The sequence below is a fragment of the Lathamus discolor genome, chromosome Z (assembly GCF_037157495.1).
Source record: "Lathamus discolor isolate bLatDis1 chromosome Z, bLatDis1.hap1, whole genome shotgun sequence".
In the NCBI taxonomy this organism is placed as follows: domain Eukaryota; kingdom Metazoa; phylum Chordata; class Aves; order Psittaciformes; family Psittacidae; genus Lathamus; species Lathamus discolor.
This window is the reverse complement of record NC_088909.1, coordinates 65812412-65834079: the sequence shown is the minus strand read 5'-3', so window position 1 is coordinate 65834079 and position 21668 is coordinate 65812412. Positions and strand designations below refer to the sequence as shown.

Sequence of the window (21668 nt, the reverse complement as noted above, 5' to 3'; positions counted from 1 at the left end):
AATAGAAAGATGAGAATATTGAAATAGCTAATTACATCAAAATCAGGATCCATGTGTTAACTGCAACAGTCTAAAGACAGGCTCAACATACAATCAAGAGATAAATCTTATAGTATAGACTACATATACTCCATAAAGTCACCTGTCACACTGTTTTTAAGATTAGCAACTTGAAAGAATAATCAAAAAAAAAAGAAACATTTTCCTACTTACTTATTTCCTTCTTTATAACTTCCATCCCCAGCTACCAAAACATCTAGCTTCTTTCACCTCATCTCTAAGATTAGGCAAGCAGGTTTTTTATTGTTAGAGGTACTTCAGATGAATGAAGTTTTCCTCAATCACATCTCTGCTATATGCTTTCTCTTCCTTTAGCAATCATAAAATCATACAATAATTTGGCCCTAGGGGAACCTTTAGAGATACCCAGTCCAGTCTCCCTCCTATGAGGAAGGACCTCTTTTACTAGCTCAGGTTGCTGAAAGCCCCTTGAGCATTTCCAGTGGTAGCACATCTAAAACTAATCTCTTCCAATTCAAAACTGTTACTCTTTCTCTTTTCAATGCAGGCCCTGGGAAAAAAAAATAAAAAAAATCTCCATTCTTATTCATAGAATCATACAATCGTACAGTCATAGAAGCATAAATGGTTTGGGTTGGAAGGGACCTTAAAGGTCATCTAATTCCAACCCCCTGCTGCAGGCAGTGACACCTTCCACTAGACCAGGTTGCTCAACGCCCTGTACAATTTGGCCTTGAACACTTCCAGCTATGACTCACTGAAAGGCCACAATAAGGTGTCCCTAAAGCCTTCTGTTCTCCAGGCTGAATAACCTCAACTCTCTCAACCTTTCTTCATAGAAGAGGTGTTCCAGCCCTCTGGTCAATTCTGTGGGCCTCCTCTGGACCCACCCCAACAGGTCCATGGTTTTCTTCTGTTCGGAACCCCAGAGCTGGATGCAGGACTCTGGGTGGGGTCTCGTGAAAGTGCAGTAGAGGGGGAAAATCACCTCCCTTGACCTGTTGGTTATGTGTCTTGTTATGCAACACAGAACACAATTCATTTCTGGGTTGCAAGCACACATTGACAGCTTATATCCAATTTTTCATCATTTTTCAGTATCCCTAAGTACTTCTCTGCAGGACTGCTCTCAATCCATTCATCTCCACGTCTGTATTAATAGTGGTGATTGTGCTGACCCAGATGCAGGCTTTACACTTTGCCTGTTGAACTTTATGAGGTTCACATTAGCCCACTCGTCAAGCCTGTCAAGATCCCTCTGGATGGCATCCCTTCCTCTAATGAATCAACAACACCACTCAGTGTCACCAGCAAACTTACAGAGGATGTACCCAATCCCACTACCTCTGTCATTACTGAAGATTTGATATATAACAGTAAGTTCTGTAATTTTATTTCAATTGTTGCAAGTATAATTGCTTTTAATTATTAGTTTTGCATACTGCTGTAATAATTTCTTCTGGTGAGAAAGCCATAATCTAAATACTGAAATATTTAACTGTAAATGTAGGTAAGGCATAACCAATAAGACTGAATGAATGACTGAAGTAGATACATATTTCTGGTTACTGGAAAATTGATTATATGAATTTTGCACTTTTTAGTTTGTTCACTATAGTTTATCACACAGACCTACTACATGATTTTGGGGTGGATATTTAATCTCGCTTTCATACAGGCTGGCATGATTAAAGATACTAAGCTATGTTCATATAGCTCAAATTAAGACTTTCCAAAAGTCCCTTTCATTAAGTCTGGGGACTGAGGAATTCTGTAGTGAAATAATTAGTCACTCCTGATAAAAAAGCTTGTCATAGCCGTGGAATTGAGAAACTTAAGTAAATTCACATTTGCTTGTACGACATCAAAATAGTGGAGGCCAACAGACTAATATTTCCATACCATTTGAAAAACATATAACTAGTGTTCTACTAGGAGTTTTAAAATGCCTCATCAGAAATAAGTGAGGAAAAGAATAGCACTTAAACTTTTAGCACATAAAAAACTAATTATTACAAGATATCCATTTATTTTCATTAGTAGTATATTCATTATTTTAATATCTAAATGCTAAAAGAAAAAGGTCTGTGGGACATTATACAGAACAATGACATATAATCTTACGAGCACATATATAAAATAGAATGTATATAATTTATTAGATAAGTGATGAACAAACAAACATGAAACTAGTTTAGGAAAAGTAATGTATAGATTAGTCTGAAGTATAACCACTGAATGCAGTGATTAACACCCCTTAATTAAAAGTTGCACAGAAATTAAAAGCTGCTTAGAAAGAGAGGGTCATATGAAGAAACTGAGTAATAAGAACTCAAACATGTAATTCAATAACTCAATACACGTAATTCAATTTAGTCTCATAATTCAACATGGATTAACTTTCTGTTATTTCTTTTTCCATCTGTGTTATTTCTTTTTGAATATTTGATGACTAGCTTGCAAAAGAGGCTACAAAGTAAAGATACTAAGCAACTATTCTGTAAAGGGATACAGCTTATAATTCAATCACTCATGAATTAACATGCCATTCTCCTTGTTTTTATATGGTTGAAGAAATCTTTAAAAAGCATGATAATGAATTTAAGAGCTGCGCAAAAAAAGAAATATGCTCTCATTTAATTATCAAATTGTCTGCGCTTGTGTGTGTGTGTTTGTTTGCATGAAAGTCAGGTCATAAGTCCTTGCCTGTAAGGGAACAAACCTGTCCAGCCATCCATAATTTAATTACTCAGTCTCCAAATGCAGACTCGAATTGCTTCAGTGAGTATAACAATAAACACTTAAAAAACTCCAGAAAAAGTTCCCTATACGGTTTTATCAGATAACTTCTTTCTCATGAGAGAATAAGATGTTTTTGCAGTATTTTCTGTCCTGACCAAGACAAACACAATTCCTTCTGTTAGATTTTATGAAGAATAAGCTTAGCATAGCATGAGAACATTAAATTTTGTTTCACTGTAGTATCAAGATTTATTTTGGGCTGTTTCAGCTAATATATTATGTATTGTGTTCCAACTTTGAAATTGAATAAAATCCTCTGTGTTCAAGTCTACAGCTGTTCAAACTGCCACCACCTTCAGCTGGTCTGTTAAAATGACGTTGCATGGCAATAGTTGCAATTGCAATAGCTCCCAAAAAGCCAAATTCATCACTGTTAACATCGTACCACTGATATTCTTACTAAGGAATTGACATTTTCAAGTGGTGAGCCTAGGGAAACCTCTTGCCATTAAAATGGTACTCTGTGCCTCAGTTATTTTAGATTACAAATACCAGGGCTGATCCTATTATCATACACAGAAACAGGATCAAAGTATTTATGCAAATTTCAGCATTATCTGTGGTCATTATTGGCTTAGAGTCTTGTCCTGAATTAAAATAATCAACTGATTAAAATTTTATTTTTAATCATTATAGACCTGTAGAAACACAATGAGATTCAGAGTTAGGTTTAACTCTTTTATTTTTCCTTTTTTCACCCTCTCAAAGGAATTTTCATTTTGTATCAGGAATTGAAGGAATCAATCTAAGAGAAACAGAAGCACAGAGCTAAGATCAAGGGGGCCTCATCTTCAAGTCCAGTGGCTGTTTCTTTGCTCTGCTTGGGTTCGCTTTGCTCTTTATGTCTGCCTTACACTGCCAAGCATATGATTTCTGAATAAATCAGGTTAGTAATGCTTATTTTTTTTGTATACCAAGTACATTTTGTTAGGAAATTTCTCCCTCTTTTACATAACTTTTTTAATTCTGTGAGGTCTGAAATAGATTTGGAAGCTTTAATTGTTATAATGTTTTATTTTTTATTTTTTTTATTTTATGAATTATTTTACTATTTATAGTTTATTTTTATGCCAGTAACTTCTTAGCTTACTTATTGTGTGTATCCTTGCCCAAGGCAAACTAGCAATAAGCAACCTCATTAAAAACTTTATATTCTGGCTTGAGAACTCCCCTGAAATATGCCTGTTGTTCTGTTCCTATCACTCCAATGAATATATCTTATACAAGGTTGAGTTCTTCACACATTCAAGTCCTTAACTTGCCTTCTAATTACCAATGGAAAATGCAGTTGTTATTCACCTTTTAATTCAGTTTATGCATTATATTACTGGAATTAACTTGGCTTCATTTTCACTGATAATCCTGCTTTATGATTATGAAATATATGATTATGTACCATTCAAAATAAACCTATGATCAACTGATGCTCTCAGTATCATCACTGTGTTTTTTGCAGCCAAATTATCCATTGCTTCTAGGACATATTCCTCCAGCTATTAGGTCTCTGTTACATGGTTCCATACACAAACCACACCAATCCCAACCTAATTTCCTCATCTTCATATATTTTTTGTAATGACAATTTTATCCTCCACAAGAAAGGGGCAAATATCAATTGTTTACATAAAGGATGAGAAACTCTGAGGAGGCTGTGGTGCATGGAATGTCAGAGCACAGTATACTACTGATGAAGTGCTGCTAGGTGAAGGTATTGATATTATCACATGCTGATATTACTGCTTTTTGCCATTATTTAAAAAGTTGTGAAATATAGAGATGATGTCAGTTCTGTCCTGGTCTTACACTTCACGAAAGAAGGAGCCAGCAGTCTTGTTTTTCTCACATCTAGTGTATAAATATGTATGCAAGCACATACAAATGACTCTCCTTTGCAGTCTGTATTATTTAATTTCTACTCAGTATTGGGGAAGAAAAAACGAACACAGATACAGGTTTATGAGAAAAGAAAGCATTTATAAACATTTGGTATTAAAATTCACACACGTAAAGCAGGCTTACACACATACTAGTCATAAAACTTGTCAAGAATGAAGGTACTAATTTGAATGACTTTATAATAACTATAATAACCTTTTTTATGTATAGGAATCTTGGATTTTTTTTTTTTTAACTTAATTTCTGTTACCTGCAGTGATGTCACTGAGTGCTTTTCCTGGCTTATGAAGTCTGATTTTAACTTTCCCATCACTCAGATATAAAAGGAAACCACTTGAAGCCTGGTGTACTTTACTATATAATAGAAGCCCCTCCTTGTTCCAGGTGCGAAACTGGAAACTGACGAATGCTTCATCTTGCCCTGATGTGCCTGGCAGTGCCAGGTAACTGCTGGGGCTCAGAAAAGTGACAGGAACCACCTGTGGCTCTGAACATGAGAAGGATATGTTGCCCTAGAAATAAAAGAAAGATATATGTCATTAGGAACATTGAGGGAAGAAAAGTCATGAGAACTTTGGTATGGAAACTACAGAATTTCAAAACACTGGGCATAGAACCTAATATTTGTAACACTTGAATTCATTAGTTTAAAAATCACGTGTGAGTATGCAAGAACATCATCAGTTTGAGAAATGTGTACCTAGCTGTTTGACCAGAACAGACATATCTGCCTGAGCAGAGAGTGGCAAGGACCAAGAGAATGTCGTAAAAATCCTAATTTATATGGGTGATTTAACGGTAATTCAGGAGTTAGACAGACCTGCTTTCTTTCTATTTTGGTTCATCCTCTGGAGGCTTTAGGGACTTGACAAATTTCTGAACATTACATAAAATGCTACTGAATGCAAAGTTTTGTACATATATTTTTATGGGTCTAAATGCTAGTATGCAGAGAAAAATGTTGAACTTGGCTACTTATAGTTCAAGGGAGTGTTAAATTTGAGAAAAAAAAAAAAATCATTTTGCCAAACCAAGGAACAGTTTCTCTAAATCAGTGCAACTGGAGATGTGCACTGTTCCCACTATTTGTTTCCACAAATGGAAAAAATTCCACATATAAGCTCTTGTTACTTACAAATGTAAACCACATACTTCACAAATCAAAATGAAACATGTTTTCAAGAGCGGCCATATGGACCAGATCACAGGTTGTATTTAGACACCTAGTCTTTATTTTGTGCTTGACTGATTCTGAAATCGCTGTTTCTTGGACACCTAAATGAGCTCATGGATGAGTCCGTTGACAAACTCTGAGCTTAACTTGCATTTATGGTTGTACTGAGTGACATACGTACGACTGGAAAGGGAATAATGCATTTTTTGCATTTGGTGTAAGAGTTAGTCAATACATTTTGACTCTTGATAGTGCACAATACGACTTGCTGACACCCTTTGAACCCTAACTAACTTGTTCTGTAAAGAAGATTACTAAAAGCTTAATGTCTGTATAATTCAAAGTACATTTAAGTGTACAGACAGTGGCAAGGACCACAAGTTCAACACAGAGAACTCTTAAACTTTTGAACATACATAAAATTTTTACTTTATAGTAAAAAGAAAAATACTTTCTAGCCCCTGGCATGGAAAGACATTAAATTTTATCTGGACTTATTTTTCTTCAAAGAAAAAATATAAATAGATAAAAACTCTGTGCTATGAACTCAGCTGTAGAGAAATAAATCAACTGAACTGACCCAGTGAAAAGGCAGTCATCAGATTAATAAACCTTGTTAAATGCTAAAAGCTTACCATCTGCATATTCCCCTTCCATGTTATGTGGACAGCTGCCTGATACTGTATCAGACCAGCAAAGCGGCTACTTAACAAGGATTCTATGATAACGCAAGTACGTTATAAAACATCTCCTAAAGGTTTCTGAAAGTACTGCAACATTTTAAATTATTTGAAATGAAGATGACGATATTATGACAATAATTTCATAGTTCCCCTTTCAGTAGTTCCCACAGAACCTCCTGTAACTACCCTTTCCCCAACATCCATCAGCATCATGAACAGGACACTATATGATCAGTTTAATTAATTTTGGAATATTTCAGATGAGCTTCATGTAAGAAAAGATGCCTGTTAACCATTTTTTCTGGAACAGAGAACCAAGTTTGGTCGTTCATATTCAGAACTGAAATCCAAAACAAAAGATTTGGAGCTTGAAAGCATTTCATATTTGGTTAATTATTTTGAACTGATTGATTCCATCATAAGTTTTTATATCCTGCTATTAAATAAATAAACAAACATTTAAAATAGAGATGGCTCTGGTACTACTGGAAAAAAAATCAACAAAATAAAAACAGACAACAAAAGTCTTAGTAAAATACGTAGATAACCTTCTGTAACACAGAAGAAAGTCTATTCACTAGAACTGCTTCTCTAAAAGATGGCAATTTGGCTAATACAGCTGTTGGCCATGTCACAATAAATATATTAAACCCTAAAGTATAGCTCTTCAGACAAAGGGCAATATGAATTGACAAGCAGAACTTATTTATCAAAATTATAATGCTCTGGAGAAAACAGACTGGTTCAGTGTCCTCAGCAACAGAAAGCTTTTAAAATATACTGCTGGTGTTCTTACTAGTCAGGTACAGAACTCAAAGACAGACCTTCAATGACTTCAAATACATCTTATTTTACTCACTGGCTTTTGTACATGCACAAGAGTGAGGTACCACAAAACAGTGAGATAACACACATCTAAATATCTGATAAAGAACTGAGGAATAAAATACATCCTGCACTGTCATACTGCATATGAAAGTGGCTGTTTTTTCTTCTTATTTTATTTTTTATTCTTTCTTAACTATGAATCTCTTACCACAAAGTAGATCTGAGACTTATGCCTCCTGGCCAGGTCAATAATGTTCACTCCATTATAATAAATATTTTCAAAACACCCATGAAAGTTCCTGTGTGAAAATGTCCCTGATTTTCCAGGCACTGGCATCCCTCCAAAGCTGAGCTTAGAAAGAGAAGAGAAATCAATGATACTATTAAGTAATTTTCTAAGAATGAAGTTGCCAATAACATAAGATTAGAAGTCAAAGATTGGCCAGAAATCTGCTTTTTCTTGGCACTTGCCTTGTATCACGTCTATGTATTAAAAGAACTGGCTAACAAAAATTAGGTTATATTGAGTCATATGTATGCATTAAAATATTCTGAAATGTGGAGGGTTTTTTCAGTTTTTTTTGGGGTGGTGGTTGTTTTTTTGTGGGTTGTTTTGTTTTGTTTTGTTTTGTTCTGAGGATACCTTTTAACAGTTGCTTACTTTTAACAGTCTTACTATAAAGTGTTATTAGTTCTCAGGGTCCATTATAGCTGCAAAACCAAGGAGGACAAAAAACAAAGCCCAGTGCTTACAGACCATGCTGGACAGTGCGAACAGGGAGAAGAGAATTCGTTAACAACTTCTTTAGGAAATTTGAGCCTGACTTCTCCACTGCGTATATATTATAACTGCATCCAATTAGGTTATTCTAGGGCAGACTGAAAGCAAATGACAGAACTGTTTCCCTTTCAAAATACTTAGGCTATGCAGTTGCTTGATGTTATGATATACGTTTCCTTCTGTTCAGAAAGAAATTGGAAGATTTAATAAATTTAAGAGAGCTATTAAATTAAAAATATTGCTCTGTCTTAATAAGTCCCTGAGTCAGAAACTGTTAGAAAACAGTAGATTATTTTAGAAAAGCATTGACACAAGGGTGACCTGAGTTATGGTCTGGTCTATGCTTCCACTCTTGGGCACTATCAGATACAGGATCCCAATTTAAGTGAACTTTTGAACTCATTCATTTCAAAAGTTATTCCCCTTGACATTGTAGAAAAGGTAATTTTAAATTCTTTCTCTTTTAATTTTGAAATTTTACTCAATATTTAAAATAATTTTATTAAAAAGATTGTATTTAATTCAGTTATTAAGATTTTTTTTCTAGTAAAAAATGCAATTCTAAATACATTGGTTCATGCTTTATTGGATATTTTTAGGTTTTTGTTCCAGCTTCTACTTTCCTTTCTAGCCTGAATTTGTAACACGTACTTCAAACTACAGCATGTGGAAGAGAGGAAAAATTAATTTGCAATATTGGGGGGGGGGGTGTTAGTAAAAATATATTTATTTGCTAATCAGTTAAAACTAGCATTCATTCCCCCCCACCTTTTTTTTTATTATTATTATTCTTTTTAATTCAAATGACCCTCCAAGCCTTGGCATTGTGGTTTGGATTCAGAAATTTAAAGCAGAATCATGACTTTAATCTTCTGAATGATATTTTTGAAATAGGATAATGCAGACACAGAACAGCATGCAATCTTACTCTAAACTGCTTAAAAGCTCAAACGAGTAGAATAAAGTAATTTAGATCTGCAGGCTCTAGATATTCTGCACTATCACTCATTTTCTCATCCAACAAAGAGGACAGGGGCAAACATAAAGCAGCTAGTCATCACATTACAACTGTGAAATAGTGGTATTTTCAACCATCAGCGGGAAACTCTCACAGCAAATTACATCTACTCCTTTTCATGAACCTACCATTCATGTAAACAATATTTTTTCACAGTACATGCGACACATTTAACAGGAATGGAAGTTTTAATATAAACATTTTTAAAATGGTTTTATGTTGATTTATTGTAATTGCCATCAAGCCATAAGTTGATTACTTTGAGGTGGGGTTCACTCCTTACATTTTCTATATTTTTCTATATACATTTCTATAGAATATATAGAATATAATTTCTATATATTTTTATGTACACATTTTCCACATTTTGAGCACTACTGAAACAAAGGTATTAAAATGAATTCTGAGATGAAAAAGATGGTCTTTTGAAAATTTTCAGTTGCAATTCTAGTGGAGTATTAGTAATTTAAGAACATCTTGTTTTCTTTGATTCAGTCCTTTATGAGACAGAAAATCCCTAAAGTCGTAAGCACTACAAACTTAGTTATATTCTATATCCTTTGCTTTTTTCACTGCATTTACATATCAAAGTTATTAACGATAATAAAGGAAAAGTAATTTTCACACCTCATAATCAAGGTCCAAATAATTGAATTCTCCTTTTGTATGAAAATGATGAGTGTGTTTATCCACTGTAAAGTTTACTTGATTGTTAAATTGTTCAATGAGAACAGAATGCCACTGCTGATCATCCAAAAGGCTGCCCAGCATAATATTAATTTGGGCATTAGAAAGATGAGTTTTAGTATCACCTTGAAAGGAAAAAAAAAATAACAAACTATTAATTCCATATAAAAAAAATTATTCTAATAGATATTGCCAGTTTATCACACTCTATACATGAAAATCCACTTAATATATTGAAAGAAGTTTTACTCAAATAATACCTAACAACTATATTTGATTTTATGAGACTGTAGCTGTTACCTAAATTAATGAGTAGGGACAGCTTCCCTTTAATTAATTCCAGGGTAATGTGGTCTCCATTTTGTCCTTCTCTGTGGAGGAGAATTCCATCACTTTGCATTGTCTTAAACTTCAGAGAAATCACATGTTCACTCATGATTTTTTGATTAAATGTGTAAATTAGACAACTTTTCCCATCAAAGCCAACCACCTCGGACCCTAGAAGTAAAGAAATGAAAGATAATGTATAATGCTATGTCTAAAAGAAACAGTTGTATGTTACTTCAATGTGATATGAAAGTCCTCCACTAACATCCCTAGATCCACTTCCCTTTGTTAAATGGCATGACACTCCTGTCAGCCCATTTCACCAGCCTGTCTGGGTTCCAATAAATTGCAACAAAACCCTCTAATGTGTTGATCAGTGCTCCAATTTTTTTTGGCTGCAAACTTGCTGAAACTACACTCTCTTTCATCATCCAGGTCATTAATGAAAGTGTTGGACATCACTGAAACCAGTATCAATCCATGGGCTATACCACAAGTGAATAGACGCAGCTTGACTTTGTGCCACTGACCAAAACTCCTTCCGGCAGGCAGTTCAGTCTGTTTTCAGTCCACTTCTTTGACCTAAACAGCCTGTACTTATCAGTTGTCTGTAAGGACATTACATATATAGCATCAAAACTCTTGCTAAATTTGAGATAACCAACACCAAACACCCCCTTTCAATCACCAAATCAGTTATATCTCTGTAGAAGGCTATTAGTTTGATCAGTTATTTTCCCTTCATAAATACATTCTATTTCCAACAATCTCCTCATTTTTTCTGTGTTTATAAATGGTTCCAGGATACTTTGCTCCTTTACCTTCCCAGGGACTTAAATGAGGCTGATCAGTTTCTAGCTCCCCAGGTATTCCTTCTTGCATTTATTGACAATAGGAGTGACATTTGTTCCCTTCCAGTCTTTAGGAACTCCTCCCAGTTGCTACTACCTTTCAATCATAAATAAATGTGACCTCATAATGACTGCAGCTAGTTCCCTTAGCTCTTTCAGGTGCATTCCAATAAGGATGATATACCTGTGGAAACCCTTCATTTTTGTCTTCCACAACCTTTATCGGTTTCAAATCCAGGTGGTTTAGTTTTCCTAGACACATCTTTGCATGCTTAGTTTTTATATTCCTCCTGGGTCATCTAACCTTACTTCCAGCTCTTATACACTTTTTATTCCTGAACTCAATTAGGAGCTTCTTGCTTATCCATGCAGACCCTCTGCTACTTTTGCTTGATTTTCTGCTTTTTGGAATAGACTTTTCTTGAGCTTAGAGGAGATGATCCTGGAAAATCAATCTGCCCACCTGGATCCCTCTTATCCTCAGGACCATCTCCCATGTCACTCTTCCACCCAGGTCCCTGTGCATGAAAGAGTCTGCTTTCCTGAAGGCCAGGGGTGTGATCCCATTTGACTTGTTGCCTTCTCTGAGGATCTTGAACATCACAGTCTCACAGTTGTTGGGACCAAGGCTACTGCATCTTTAACTTCCTCCATCAGTTCTTCCTTTTTTTTAAGCATGAGGGCCAGTAGAGCCCTCATGTTTACGGAGCAGAGATCTTGTCAGCTCCTTGATCACCTGTGCTGGCAAGTTATCATTATAAAATTCCAGAAAACTCCTGGATTGGTTATGCCCAGCTATGTTGTCCCACCAGCAGATACGAGGGTGATTAAAGTCAGCAATAAGTACCAACGGCTGTGAACCTTAGGCATCTTCCAGTTGTCTGAAGAAAGCTTCACCCATTTCCCCATATTAGGCAGCAAATAACAGGTATCTGCCACAATGGCACCACCCATAGTCTGTCATCTAAACCTAATCTATAAATCCTGACCTATCTCTTCATCTGTTCCCTGGCAGAGTTCCATGCACCCCTGCAGCTTGCTCAGATAAATGTTAACTGCCTTTCCTCATTGACCTGTCTATTCTCTTCTAAAGGACCTGTAACTATCTATGGCACCATACCAGCCCTGTGAACTATTCCACCATGTCTTTATAGTCATGATGAATTTGTAGTCTTTCAAATACATAAAAAACTCAATTTATTTTGTGTGCTTTCCATGTTGTGTGCATTAATATGCAGGCACTTCTCTATTTTTGTGTTTGCACTTCAGATGCTCAAGTGCTTTCTGTTCAGCCCTGGTTTGTTGTTTCCATTGTCTCGCTTTTTCACACTGCCCTGATGCCTTTGGTTCTCAGTCCAGTCCATCACTTCCGCACTTGATTTTATCCATCATCTCCCTCCCCTGTCATTCGTAGTTTAGAGCTCTCCTCTCCAGGTTAGCCAGTCTGTTAGAACAGGTGCTTTTGCATGGTCAGATGGATTCTGTCCCTTCCTAGCACTCCTGATCTTCAGGGTGCCCTAAGGTTGTTAAATCTGGATAACTGTTGCTGACACAAGCAGTGCAATTAGCTGTTGATCCAAAGGATCCATCCAGTGCTCCTCAATCTCTTCATTCTTGTCAGCAAGAACAAGGAAAATGACATCTGAGACCTTATGCTCTTTCCCCTAGAGTCATGTAGAAATGAGTGATACCAACCAGGTCACACCTGGCTGTACTGTTGATGCAACAGAGGGAGATAATCTGAAGCATAGACAAACCTTAACAGTCTCTCCACAATGTCCTCGATCCATGTCCCTAGCAAGCAGCAAACCTCCCTAGAAGGCAGGTCAGACAGGCAGATAGAGGTGCTGTCAACACCTGCAATGAGGAGTTGGGAACACACCTAAAGGGACATCTTCATAGCATAGTATCATCAAGCAGTTTGTGTTGGAAGGGTCTTCTCAAAGATCATCTAGTTTCAATGCCCCTGCCATGGGCAAGGAAACCTTTCACTAGGGTAGGCTGCACAGAGCAGGTTGTGCAAAGCCCCATGCAACCCAGCCTTGAATGCTTGCTTCCAAGGAGTGGGAGGGACATCCTCAAGTTTTCAGGTCAACCTTTTCCAGTGTCTCACCACCCTCATCATTGAAAAGCAATTCTTCCTTATGTCCAATCTAAATCTAAAATCTTGCAGTTTAAAACTATCACTGTTCTGTCACTACAGGACCTGGGGGGAAAAAAAAAAATCTCCATCTTTATATACAGTCCTTTTAAGTACTGAAAGGCCACAAAAAGGTCTCCCCACTTCTTCTCCAGGCTGAACAGCCCCAGACTTTCTTCACAGGAGAGTTGTTTCAGCCCTCTGGTTACTTTCATGGCCCTCCTATGGACTCACTCTTGAGGGTCTATGTCTTTCTTGTGCTGGGGATCCCAGAGCTGGATGTAGGGCTCCAGGTGGGGTCTCATAAGACTGGAGTAGTGGGAAAGAATCAGCTTCTTTGACCTCCTTGATTTTGTACTATAATAGACAAAACAAAAAACTCCTAAGTTTCACAGTTGAAGAAAAGAGTAATGCTGAGGAAATTTCATTATTACATTATAAATGTATGCTTTCTCACTTACTCGCATTCATAGTCCTAATGAGTATGCTTAAAGGTAGACTCACTTTTACAGCTCCATGACAGTACTCCAGTGAAGTCTATGTTCTATTTATGACTAACTTCTATCAGCATTACACAGTTTCACTTTGTTTGGGGCAAACAAGTAAGGAAAGGGGAAATGAAAAGGAAAGGCAAGGGTCAAAACAAGGGACAAGGCAAAGCAAAAGGCAAAGCAAGGCAAGGCCAAGGAAGGGAAAGCCAAGGAAGGGAAGGGAAGGGAAGGGAAGGGAAGGGAAGGGAAGGGAAGGGAAGGGAAGGGAAGGGAAGGGAAGGGAAGGGAAGGGAAGGGAAGGGAAGGGAAGGGAAGGGAAGGGAAGGGAAGGGAAAAAGCAGAAAAGAATGGATTGCTGATTTTATCCCAGTAATATACAGGAATATCTGTCAAAATCAGTACAGATTGAACAAGACACACACAAAGGAACTGGTAACACTATGAGAAGCTCGTATTTACAGTTCTTAAGTAAAGAAGAAAAAGGTAATTACCCTTGAAAGATACATTTGTGAAATAAATGAAGACGTAAAGGACACTCAATAAAATATGAAGCTATTTTTCAATTGACTGGTTGATGTTTTTCAAGTCAATGGAAACCCAATACCTATTTACTAACTTTAATTTCAATAACAATATTTCTGCACATTGCACGGAAATGACCTCAATTCAATTTAGCTATTGTACTTAAGGTCAGTCATTTACATTCATTTTTTAAAATCCCTTGCCAAATCAATGCAGCTATATTTTAAGTATAGTTTCTTGATCTTCTTCACATCTTGATGATCTACTTCTTACTTGCAAAGAATTCATTTACTAAAGATACAATGAATAAGTATAACAATAAATGAATATAATAAAAATTCTACCTAAAAATGAATCCTAGGTTGACTATTTACTTCATCATATCATTGAATGAATGTGGACAGTAAAAACAGTAATCAATGTTAAATTCGAAGAATTACTAAGAACTTCCAGAAAATCTTCAATAGCAGAACTCGTGCATTGTTATGTATGTATCAAACCAGCTAATTAACTATATTCTTAATAGGTACTGACAGCAGTACAGAGTTTTGTTTGTGAAAATACTCTTGTTATTAGTTATAAAGACAAGAGCATAAATGTTTAACACAGGTCTCCAAAATCCCTTTCACAATTCTGCAGCACTAGCTCCTAAGGGGCAAAACCTACTCTTTCCAAATTTGGAAAATTATATAGTCAAAACTTTCACCCACCGGCATGCATGAATGAAGATTGTGAAAATGCTGCAGATGTTAATCAAAATTCTTGTAACTTTTCTCATGCATGTTTTGTTTTCATCATCTATGCATTACCACTAAAAATTAGAAAGAGTTGTGAGAGATAAAGGCTGGGTCTCCTGCAGGTTTATCAGGATAGAAAGAATGAGCCCAGATAGATATAGTGCCATAACATTTCCCTCTTTTGTATTTAACAAGTACTCTCAATTTGCTGTGTGAAGACTCATCTTTTGTTTTCACAATTTACAACGTGTCTTTCTCAAAGTAATGTAATCTAAATCCTTATTATACTGTGAAAATACCTTTGGATGTGACAAAATGCCTCTGAGAAACTGGAAATGCTAAAAACCTCACACACCATAAGATCAAGACCTCCACCTATCCTGAGTAAAAGTTTCAGCTGCAGTATCTTTGAAAAACACCTTGGGTTTTGTTAATATTCAAAATAATTGAAATTAATGTTAATGTTCTGTAGTAAAAAAAAAAAAAAAAAAAACACAGCAAAAAATAATGCACATTATTTTGTGGGTTTTTTTTTCTTTTATAGGTTTTAGATATCCTTAGTCCTGTAAAAAATTGAATTAAAATGAGAAATCGGCTTCATGTAGCTTTCCAATTTTGAGGAAGGCAGACCTGAAAAGGTTCACAGTGTTCAGAAAAGTCAGAAAAATCAGGACTAGGATATTGCTGTACAAAATCCCTTGGAGAAAGACAAAAAAAGAAAAAAGGAAAAAGTTAAAATCGTTCATAATTAGCCATACTTAAAACTAACTTCTTTACAATCACTTTCACATCAAGTCTTTGAAACGGCACTATCCCAGTTATGAAGTGGTTTAGAAGTCCTCTCTTTGACTGATGTAACTGTGCCATTGATTTTATGCATTAAACACAGGAAAGGAACGCTCAAAAAGCCTCAACACATTTAACTGTTAGAGAACTCTGGAAAAAGTTTTGCATATCATAGTATCTGCAGTGCATGTTTTTAGGCACTAAGTCTAACAACCTTTTTTATGTACAGTGTGCTTTTAGCTCCCAGTTACCTTTGTCCTACAATGTTATACAATTGTCATTTTCACATTTAAATCCATCCTTCTGTCTGTCATACGAAGACTTTGTTTTTTTGTTGGGTTTTTTTTTCTTTCTTATTTTTAGACTACTGGTTTTCAGAGGATGAAAAGAAAATAACGCTTTGGAGAAAGGGAGCTTTGTCACTAAGGGAGAAAAGAGTAAGGCAAAAGTAATTCTAATTCCCCATTTTTAGTGCCAGAACATAGCTTAACATGAGCCCTGTTTTACATGGCTTAATTGTTACAATCTGACAGTTCAGGGAGAGGACACAGGATATATCTGTAGAGATTCATCAGCCTCTTTTGCATACATCAAACAGGAAAAACTATCAGGAAGAGGCTGAGAAAGATTTTGGGATGTTTTATTTTGGCAGCCCGAAGTGTTTGTTGCATAGTCATGGCACAAGCAGATTTCCTCTGTCCACATAAAGCCAGGTAGACCCCCTGGAAAGAGAAAATATCTTTCTTTCTTCCCTGCAAGAGAAAGATTTCAGGTGCAGGAAAAATGAGGAGCATGGTAGATGTAGCAGAGTGAGGAAGGGGAAGAACTAAACACAAAGAATACAGGGAAACTTTTTAAATGTTTCATTTAACTCCATAACTGAGTACTCTTATTTAGCCTTTCTATTCCGTAAGTGGCAAAAGCCAAAAATGGAAGGACTCATTTCAAATGCATGCTTTAGAAATACATAAAATACGACAGTCCTTGACCTAAAAGGTTTATAGCAATAAAGGAGCTCTCTGTAAGAACACAGGAAACAAAACTCCTGGTTTATCCTACAGACATCTATCATGGACATTACCAAACCCCACTGAAACTTTAATTAAAGGGGAAACATTAGTTCTGAGGATATAAGTTTAACTTACTCAGAGCAGTTATTTGGCTGGAAGGCAAAAGAGCAGCAACTTGAAAGTAGTGCCAACAATTATCCTGTAAATATTACTTCACTAAGATAGTAATGACTTTTGGATGTAACAGACATGCATTTTCCAGTATCACTTCATGATACAGAGAGATCAACTTTATATATTCTTGCAATTTTAGTTATGTAATTTGTAACAGATAAGACTGAAAGAAGAAATTACTGCATTTGCACTTGAATACACAGTTCACATACTCGGCAGTAAATGGAGAGTTGCTTACTCTTATGAGACCAACTGAGATCTATCTATGAAGGCAAGAATGAGAAATGGGAAATCCGGAAAGTGTAAATCAAAGTTAAAGTAGGTATCACAGGCATTTGTGCTTTCATTTTCCCACTTGGAAAAGTTCATAATAATTTAGAAAGAGCCAGGCATAATTACTGCAACAATAGCTACATGTCATGCATGTGTCTGATAAATGGAGGAAAAGACTGGAGAGAAAGAATTAATCTTTCAAATGATTAAACATATTTTAGAACTCCAAGACTGTAATCACTGGTTTTGTCTTCAGCAGCAGCCACTGAATGGAACTACTAAAAGCACATGACAATTCTAGATGTTAAAAATAAAGATATGATAAAGAGATTGCAATTCATTTGGAATAAAAGCATTTATACGTTAAAAAAAAAAAAAAAAGCATTTCAAGAGCTCGCGACATCATTAGTAGAGAGAAAATCTTTACCAGCTTAAAAAGATTCCCATATATTTAAAAGACATGTCCTTTATGTACTCCATTATGGTGGGCAGTGAATGAATATTCTTTATTAAATTCAGCCTTACCTCCGAAGACAATTATCATTGATTTGTTTCAATAGCTATAGTATTGCTCTTGTACCAAATGAGTAAAATACAGAAAAATACCTAATCTTCCTCAAATTACTTACTGACCACACACTAAATATTCTATCTCCATCCTCGGGTCCTGAAGGAGCTGGTGAATGAAGTTGTTAAGCCACTGCCCATCATATTTGAAAGATCATGGCAGTCAGGTGAAGTTCCCAATGACTGGAAAAAAGGAAATATAACCCCCATTTTCAAGAAGGGGAAAATGGAAGAGCGGGAGAATTACAGACCAGTCAGTTTAACCTCTGTGCCTGGTAAAATCTTGGAGCACATTCTCCTGGACAACATGCTAAAGGCACATGAAAAACAACAAGGTGCTTGGTGACAGCCAGCATGGCTTCACTAAGGGGAAATCCTGCCTGACCAATTTGGTGGCCTTCTATGATGGAGCTACAGAATTGATGGATAAGGGTAAAGCAGTTGACGTCATCTACCTGGACTTGTGCAAAGCGTTTGACACTGTCCCACACGACATCCTCGTCTCTAAATTGGAGAGATACCAATTTGATGGATGGACCACTCAGTGGATAAAGAACTGGCTGGACAGCCGCACACAGAGTTGTGGTCAATGGCTCAATGTCCGGCTGGAGACCAGTAACGAGTGGTGTCCCTCAGGGATCGGTGTTGGGACCGGTCTTGTTCAACATCTTCATCGCTGACATGGACAGTGGGATTGAGTGAGCCCTCAGCAAGTTTGCCGATGACACCAAGCTGTGTGGTCCGATTGATATGCTGGAGGGAAGGGATGCCATCCAGAGGGACCTTGACACGCTTGTGAGGTGGGCTGATGCCAGCCTTATGAAGTTCAACCACGACAAGTTCAAGGTCCTACATATGGGTCTGAGCAATCCCAGGCACAGCTACAGACTGGGCAAAGAAGAGATTCAGAGAGGCCCTGCAGAGAAGGACCTGGGGGTGCTGGTCGATGAGAAAATGAACATGAGCTGACAGTGTGCGCTCGCAGCCCAGAAAGCAAACCGTATCCTGGGCTGCATCAAAAGGAGCGGGACCAACAGGTCAAAGGAGGTGATCCTGCTCCTCTACTCTGCTCTTGTGAGACCTCACCTGGAGTATTGTGTGGAGTTCTGGTGTCCTCAACATAAAAAGGACATGGATCTGCTGGAACAAGTCCAGAGGAGGGCCACGAGGATGATCAGGGGACTGGAGCACCTCCCATATGAAGACAGGCTGAGGAAGTTGGGGCTGTTCAGCCCGGAGAAGAGAAGGCTGCGTGGGGACCTAATAGCAGCCTTCCAGTATCTGAAGGGGGCCTATAGGGATGCTGGGGAGGGACTCCTTATCAGGGACTGTAGTGACAGGACAAGGGGTAACGGGTTAAAACTTAAACAGGGGAAGTTTAGATTGGATATAAGGAGGAAATTCTTTCCTGTTAGGGTGGTGAAACACTGGAATGGGTTGCCCAGGGAGGTTGTGAATGCTCCATCCCTGGCGGTGTTCAAGGCCAGGTTGGATGAAGCCTTGTGTGGGATGGTTTAGTGTGAGGTGTCCCTGCCCATGGCAGGGGGGCTGGAACTAGATGATCTTGAGGTCCTTTTCGACCCTAACTATTGTATGATTCTATGATTCTATGTTTTAGTATTTTTAGTAATATAGACATTGACTATTTTTGTCCTTTAGAACTGTAGATTTTTCCATGGAAAAACATGAACAGGGATATCAAAAAGAGAACCGTAAGATACTTTGCAAGGTCTGATGGAGAAAACTACAGTAGTGAACATAAATAAGATCTAGATTTTAGGCATGTGCAAAAGAGAGCTTTTCGGTTTGGAAATATTCGAGAACATGACTTTGAGTAAGGATTTAAACATAATCTAATGCACAAGGTAAGGGACCAGTAAGAACCAAAGCTGATTCACTTTCAGTGAAACGTAGGAGAGAATGTACTTCATTAAGTACTATAGAGATCAGATTTCAAAAGGAGACTCTCATGAGTTCTCACCTGGGAATGATGAAGTCATCTCTTCAGCCTTCTTTTTCAACTTTTAGTAGTTAAAACAGTGGAGGATAAGTTTTATCTTGGCCAGATTTCTCAGTTACAGCAGTATTATTAGATTTGTGTAAGAATCAGAAGTCATGTTACTAGTACCCAGGCAGATGTCATTGAGAAATTCTGTGTGTTTCTATCTCCTTACACTCTTCTCCTGGCATAAGCTCTTTGTTCTCTGTGATTGGGTGGTTTACTTCACTTCTGATGTGAACTAATCTTCATCCAAGGTGAAATTTTCAGTATCCTTAGTTCATGACCATTCACTCATTTTACAAAGCCAAGTCAGAGGCAGATAGCCCAGAGATGTGTTTTACTGATGTTCAGTTTAAAGTAAGATAACTAATGGATAGATATAGAAGAGGGATATATGGAGGCCATTCAGAAGTGGTCAGCCGTGTAAAGCATGACTTAAGCAGAGAAGCTGAAAAAAAAGACCCCACAAAAACAACAGATGAAAGTTCTTAAAACAAAAATTTGAAGAGTTTGATTAAAATAAACTCTGTTTCTCTCATGAGGAAAAGATGTAAAGAATAAAAGACAGTAAGCAACTTGCTAAGAGGAATATTTAAAAAAAAATTCTAGGGATGAAGAACTGTAACAGGAAGACAACAGGAAGATTTACATTGTCCAACAGACCAATACAACCAAATGTTTATATCAGATCTCAGTGTTTTATTAAAATTATCCTAAAAATACCCCTTAAATATATAACAACCTTGAAATATACTTCAACTGTGTATTTGTGGGTCTATCTACTTGTACACTTGTACACTGGAACAAGACCAAGATCATATATTTTTAAAACTGTAAACATTTTCCATCTTTCACCATATTAAGTGCAGTTTTTAAGACTATTAAGAAAAAAGTTTTTAATAAATCATTTATTGGATTATGCTCACACTATTCATTCCAACACAAAAAGAACTGGAAAACAAACATCACATACTGTTAGATGATGCAGAAATAGTAAGAGTCTGCACATAAATGTGTTATTGAGTCAATTTTACTCAAGATTAAACTTAAACTTAGAAATCAACTTTCAAGTGAAATTTAGATTACAAAAGACAATGATGAATACTCATTTAATTTAGCTGATTCAGCAAAACACTTACTGTATGTGCATCCATACACTTCAATGCGCATTCCAATTCTGCCATTTGGATTCCAGTCCAAAGGCACAAAACGGAGAAATCTTGCTTTAATGGAATGCTGAAGCTTATAGTATACAACACTGTCTGCATTCACGTTTCCAGAAAAGGCCTAGAAGAAAACGAGAGAGAGATCAGCCACATCCATATTGAGCATAGAAATATACGGAAATATTGCTGATATTTTTAATTTATACCCTCATCTGTCAAGCAGTCAAGCACAGGAATAAAATGTAATTGTCAGTGAATTCCATAGGAGCAACAGCTGAATCGGTCTGGTTTATTCTTGTGGACCAAGTGTTAAGTCATCCGTACATTGAGCACTGACACTATAGCAATTGAAAAAATCTCACACCTTCTAAAATTTAAGTTAATGAAACACTTCAAAACCAAACATTCCTTTTGCAAAATGTGTAGAAAATCTTGGTATTTCAGTGTATTATACCAACTAATACTTTTTCCTAAGACAACAGAGTGTGGACTATGATTTCCTCTTACCAAAAGGTTAGATAAATATCATTGCAAACCTGTGTTTTAGCTGCATGGTTTGCTGAATCAAAAAAGTTCTTAGACTGACAGAACATGGTGTTGAAGAACTGGTTCCAACTAAAGAATCCAGAGTATAATAAAAGGATTAAAATTCAGTGTTCTGTTAAAAAAACAAAAAATGTAAATTTCCAATTTTATACCCAAGAGAGATATAAAAGGATAAAGTGTTATCAT

The 21668-nt window shown here is 36.7% G+C and overlaps 1 protein-coding gene across 1 annotated transcript in view; it reads right to left on the bottom strand.

Annotated features, from left to right (window-relative positions):
• Window positions 1–21668, bottom strand: part of CNTNAP4 (contactin associated protein family member 4) — a 225895-nt gene that overhangs the window by 69718 nt on the left and 134509 nt on the right. Inside the window, exons 4-8 of the mRNA XM_065661351.1 lie at window positions 20910–21057; window positions 10191–10388; window positions 9831–10015; window positions 7613–7756; window positions 4970–5231 (exon numbers count right to left, since the gene is read on the bottom strand). Of these exons, the coding sequence (XP_065517423.1) occupies window positions 4970–5231; window positions 7613–7756; window positions 9831–10015; window positions 10191–10388; window positions 20910–21057 (937 nt within the window). The remainder of the gene's footprint in view (window positions 1–4969; window positions 5232–7612; window positions 7757–9830; window positions 10016–10190; window positions 10389–20909; window positions 21058–21668) is intronic.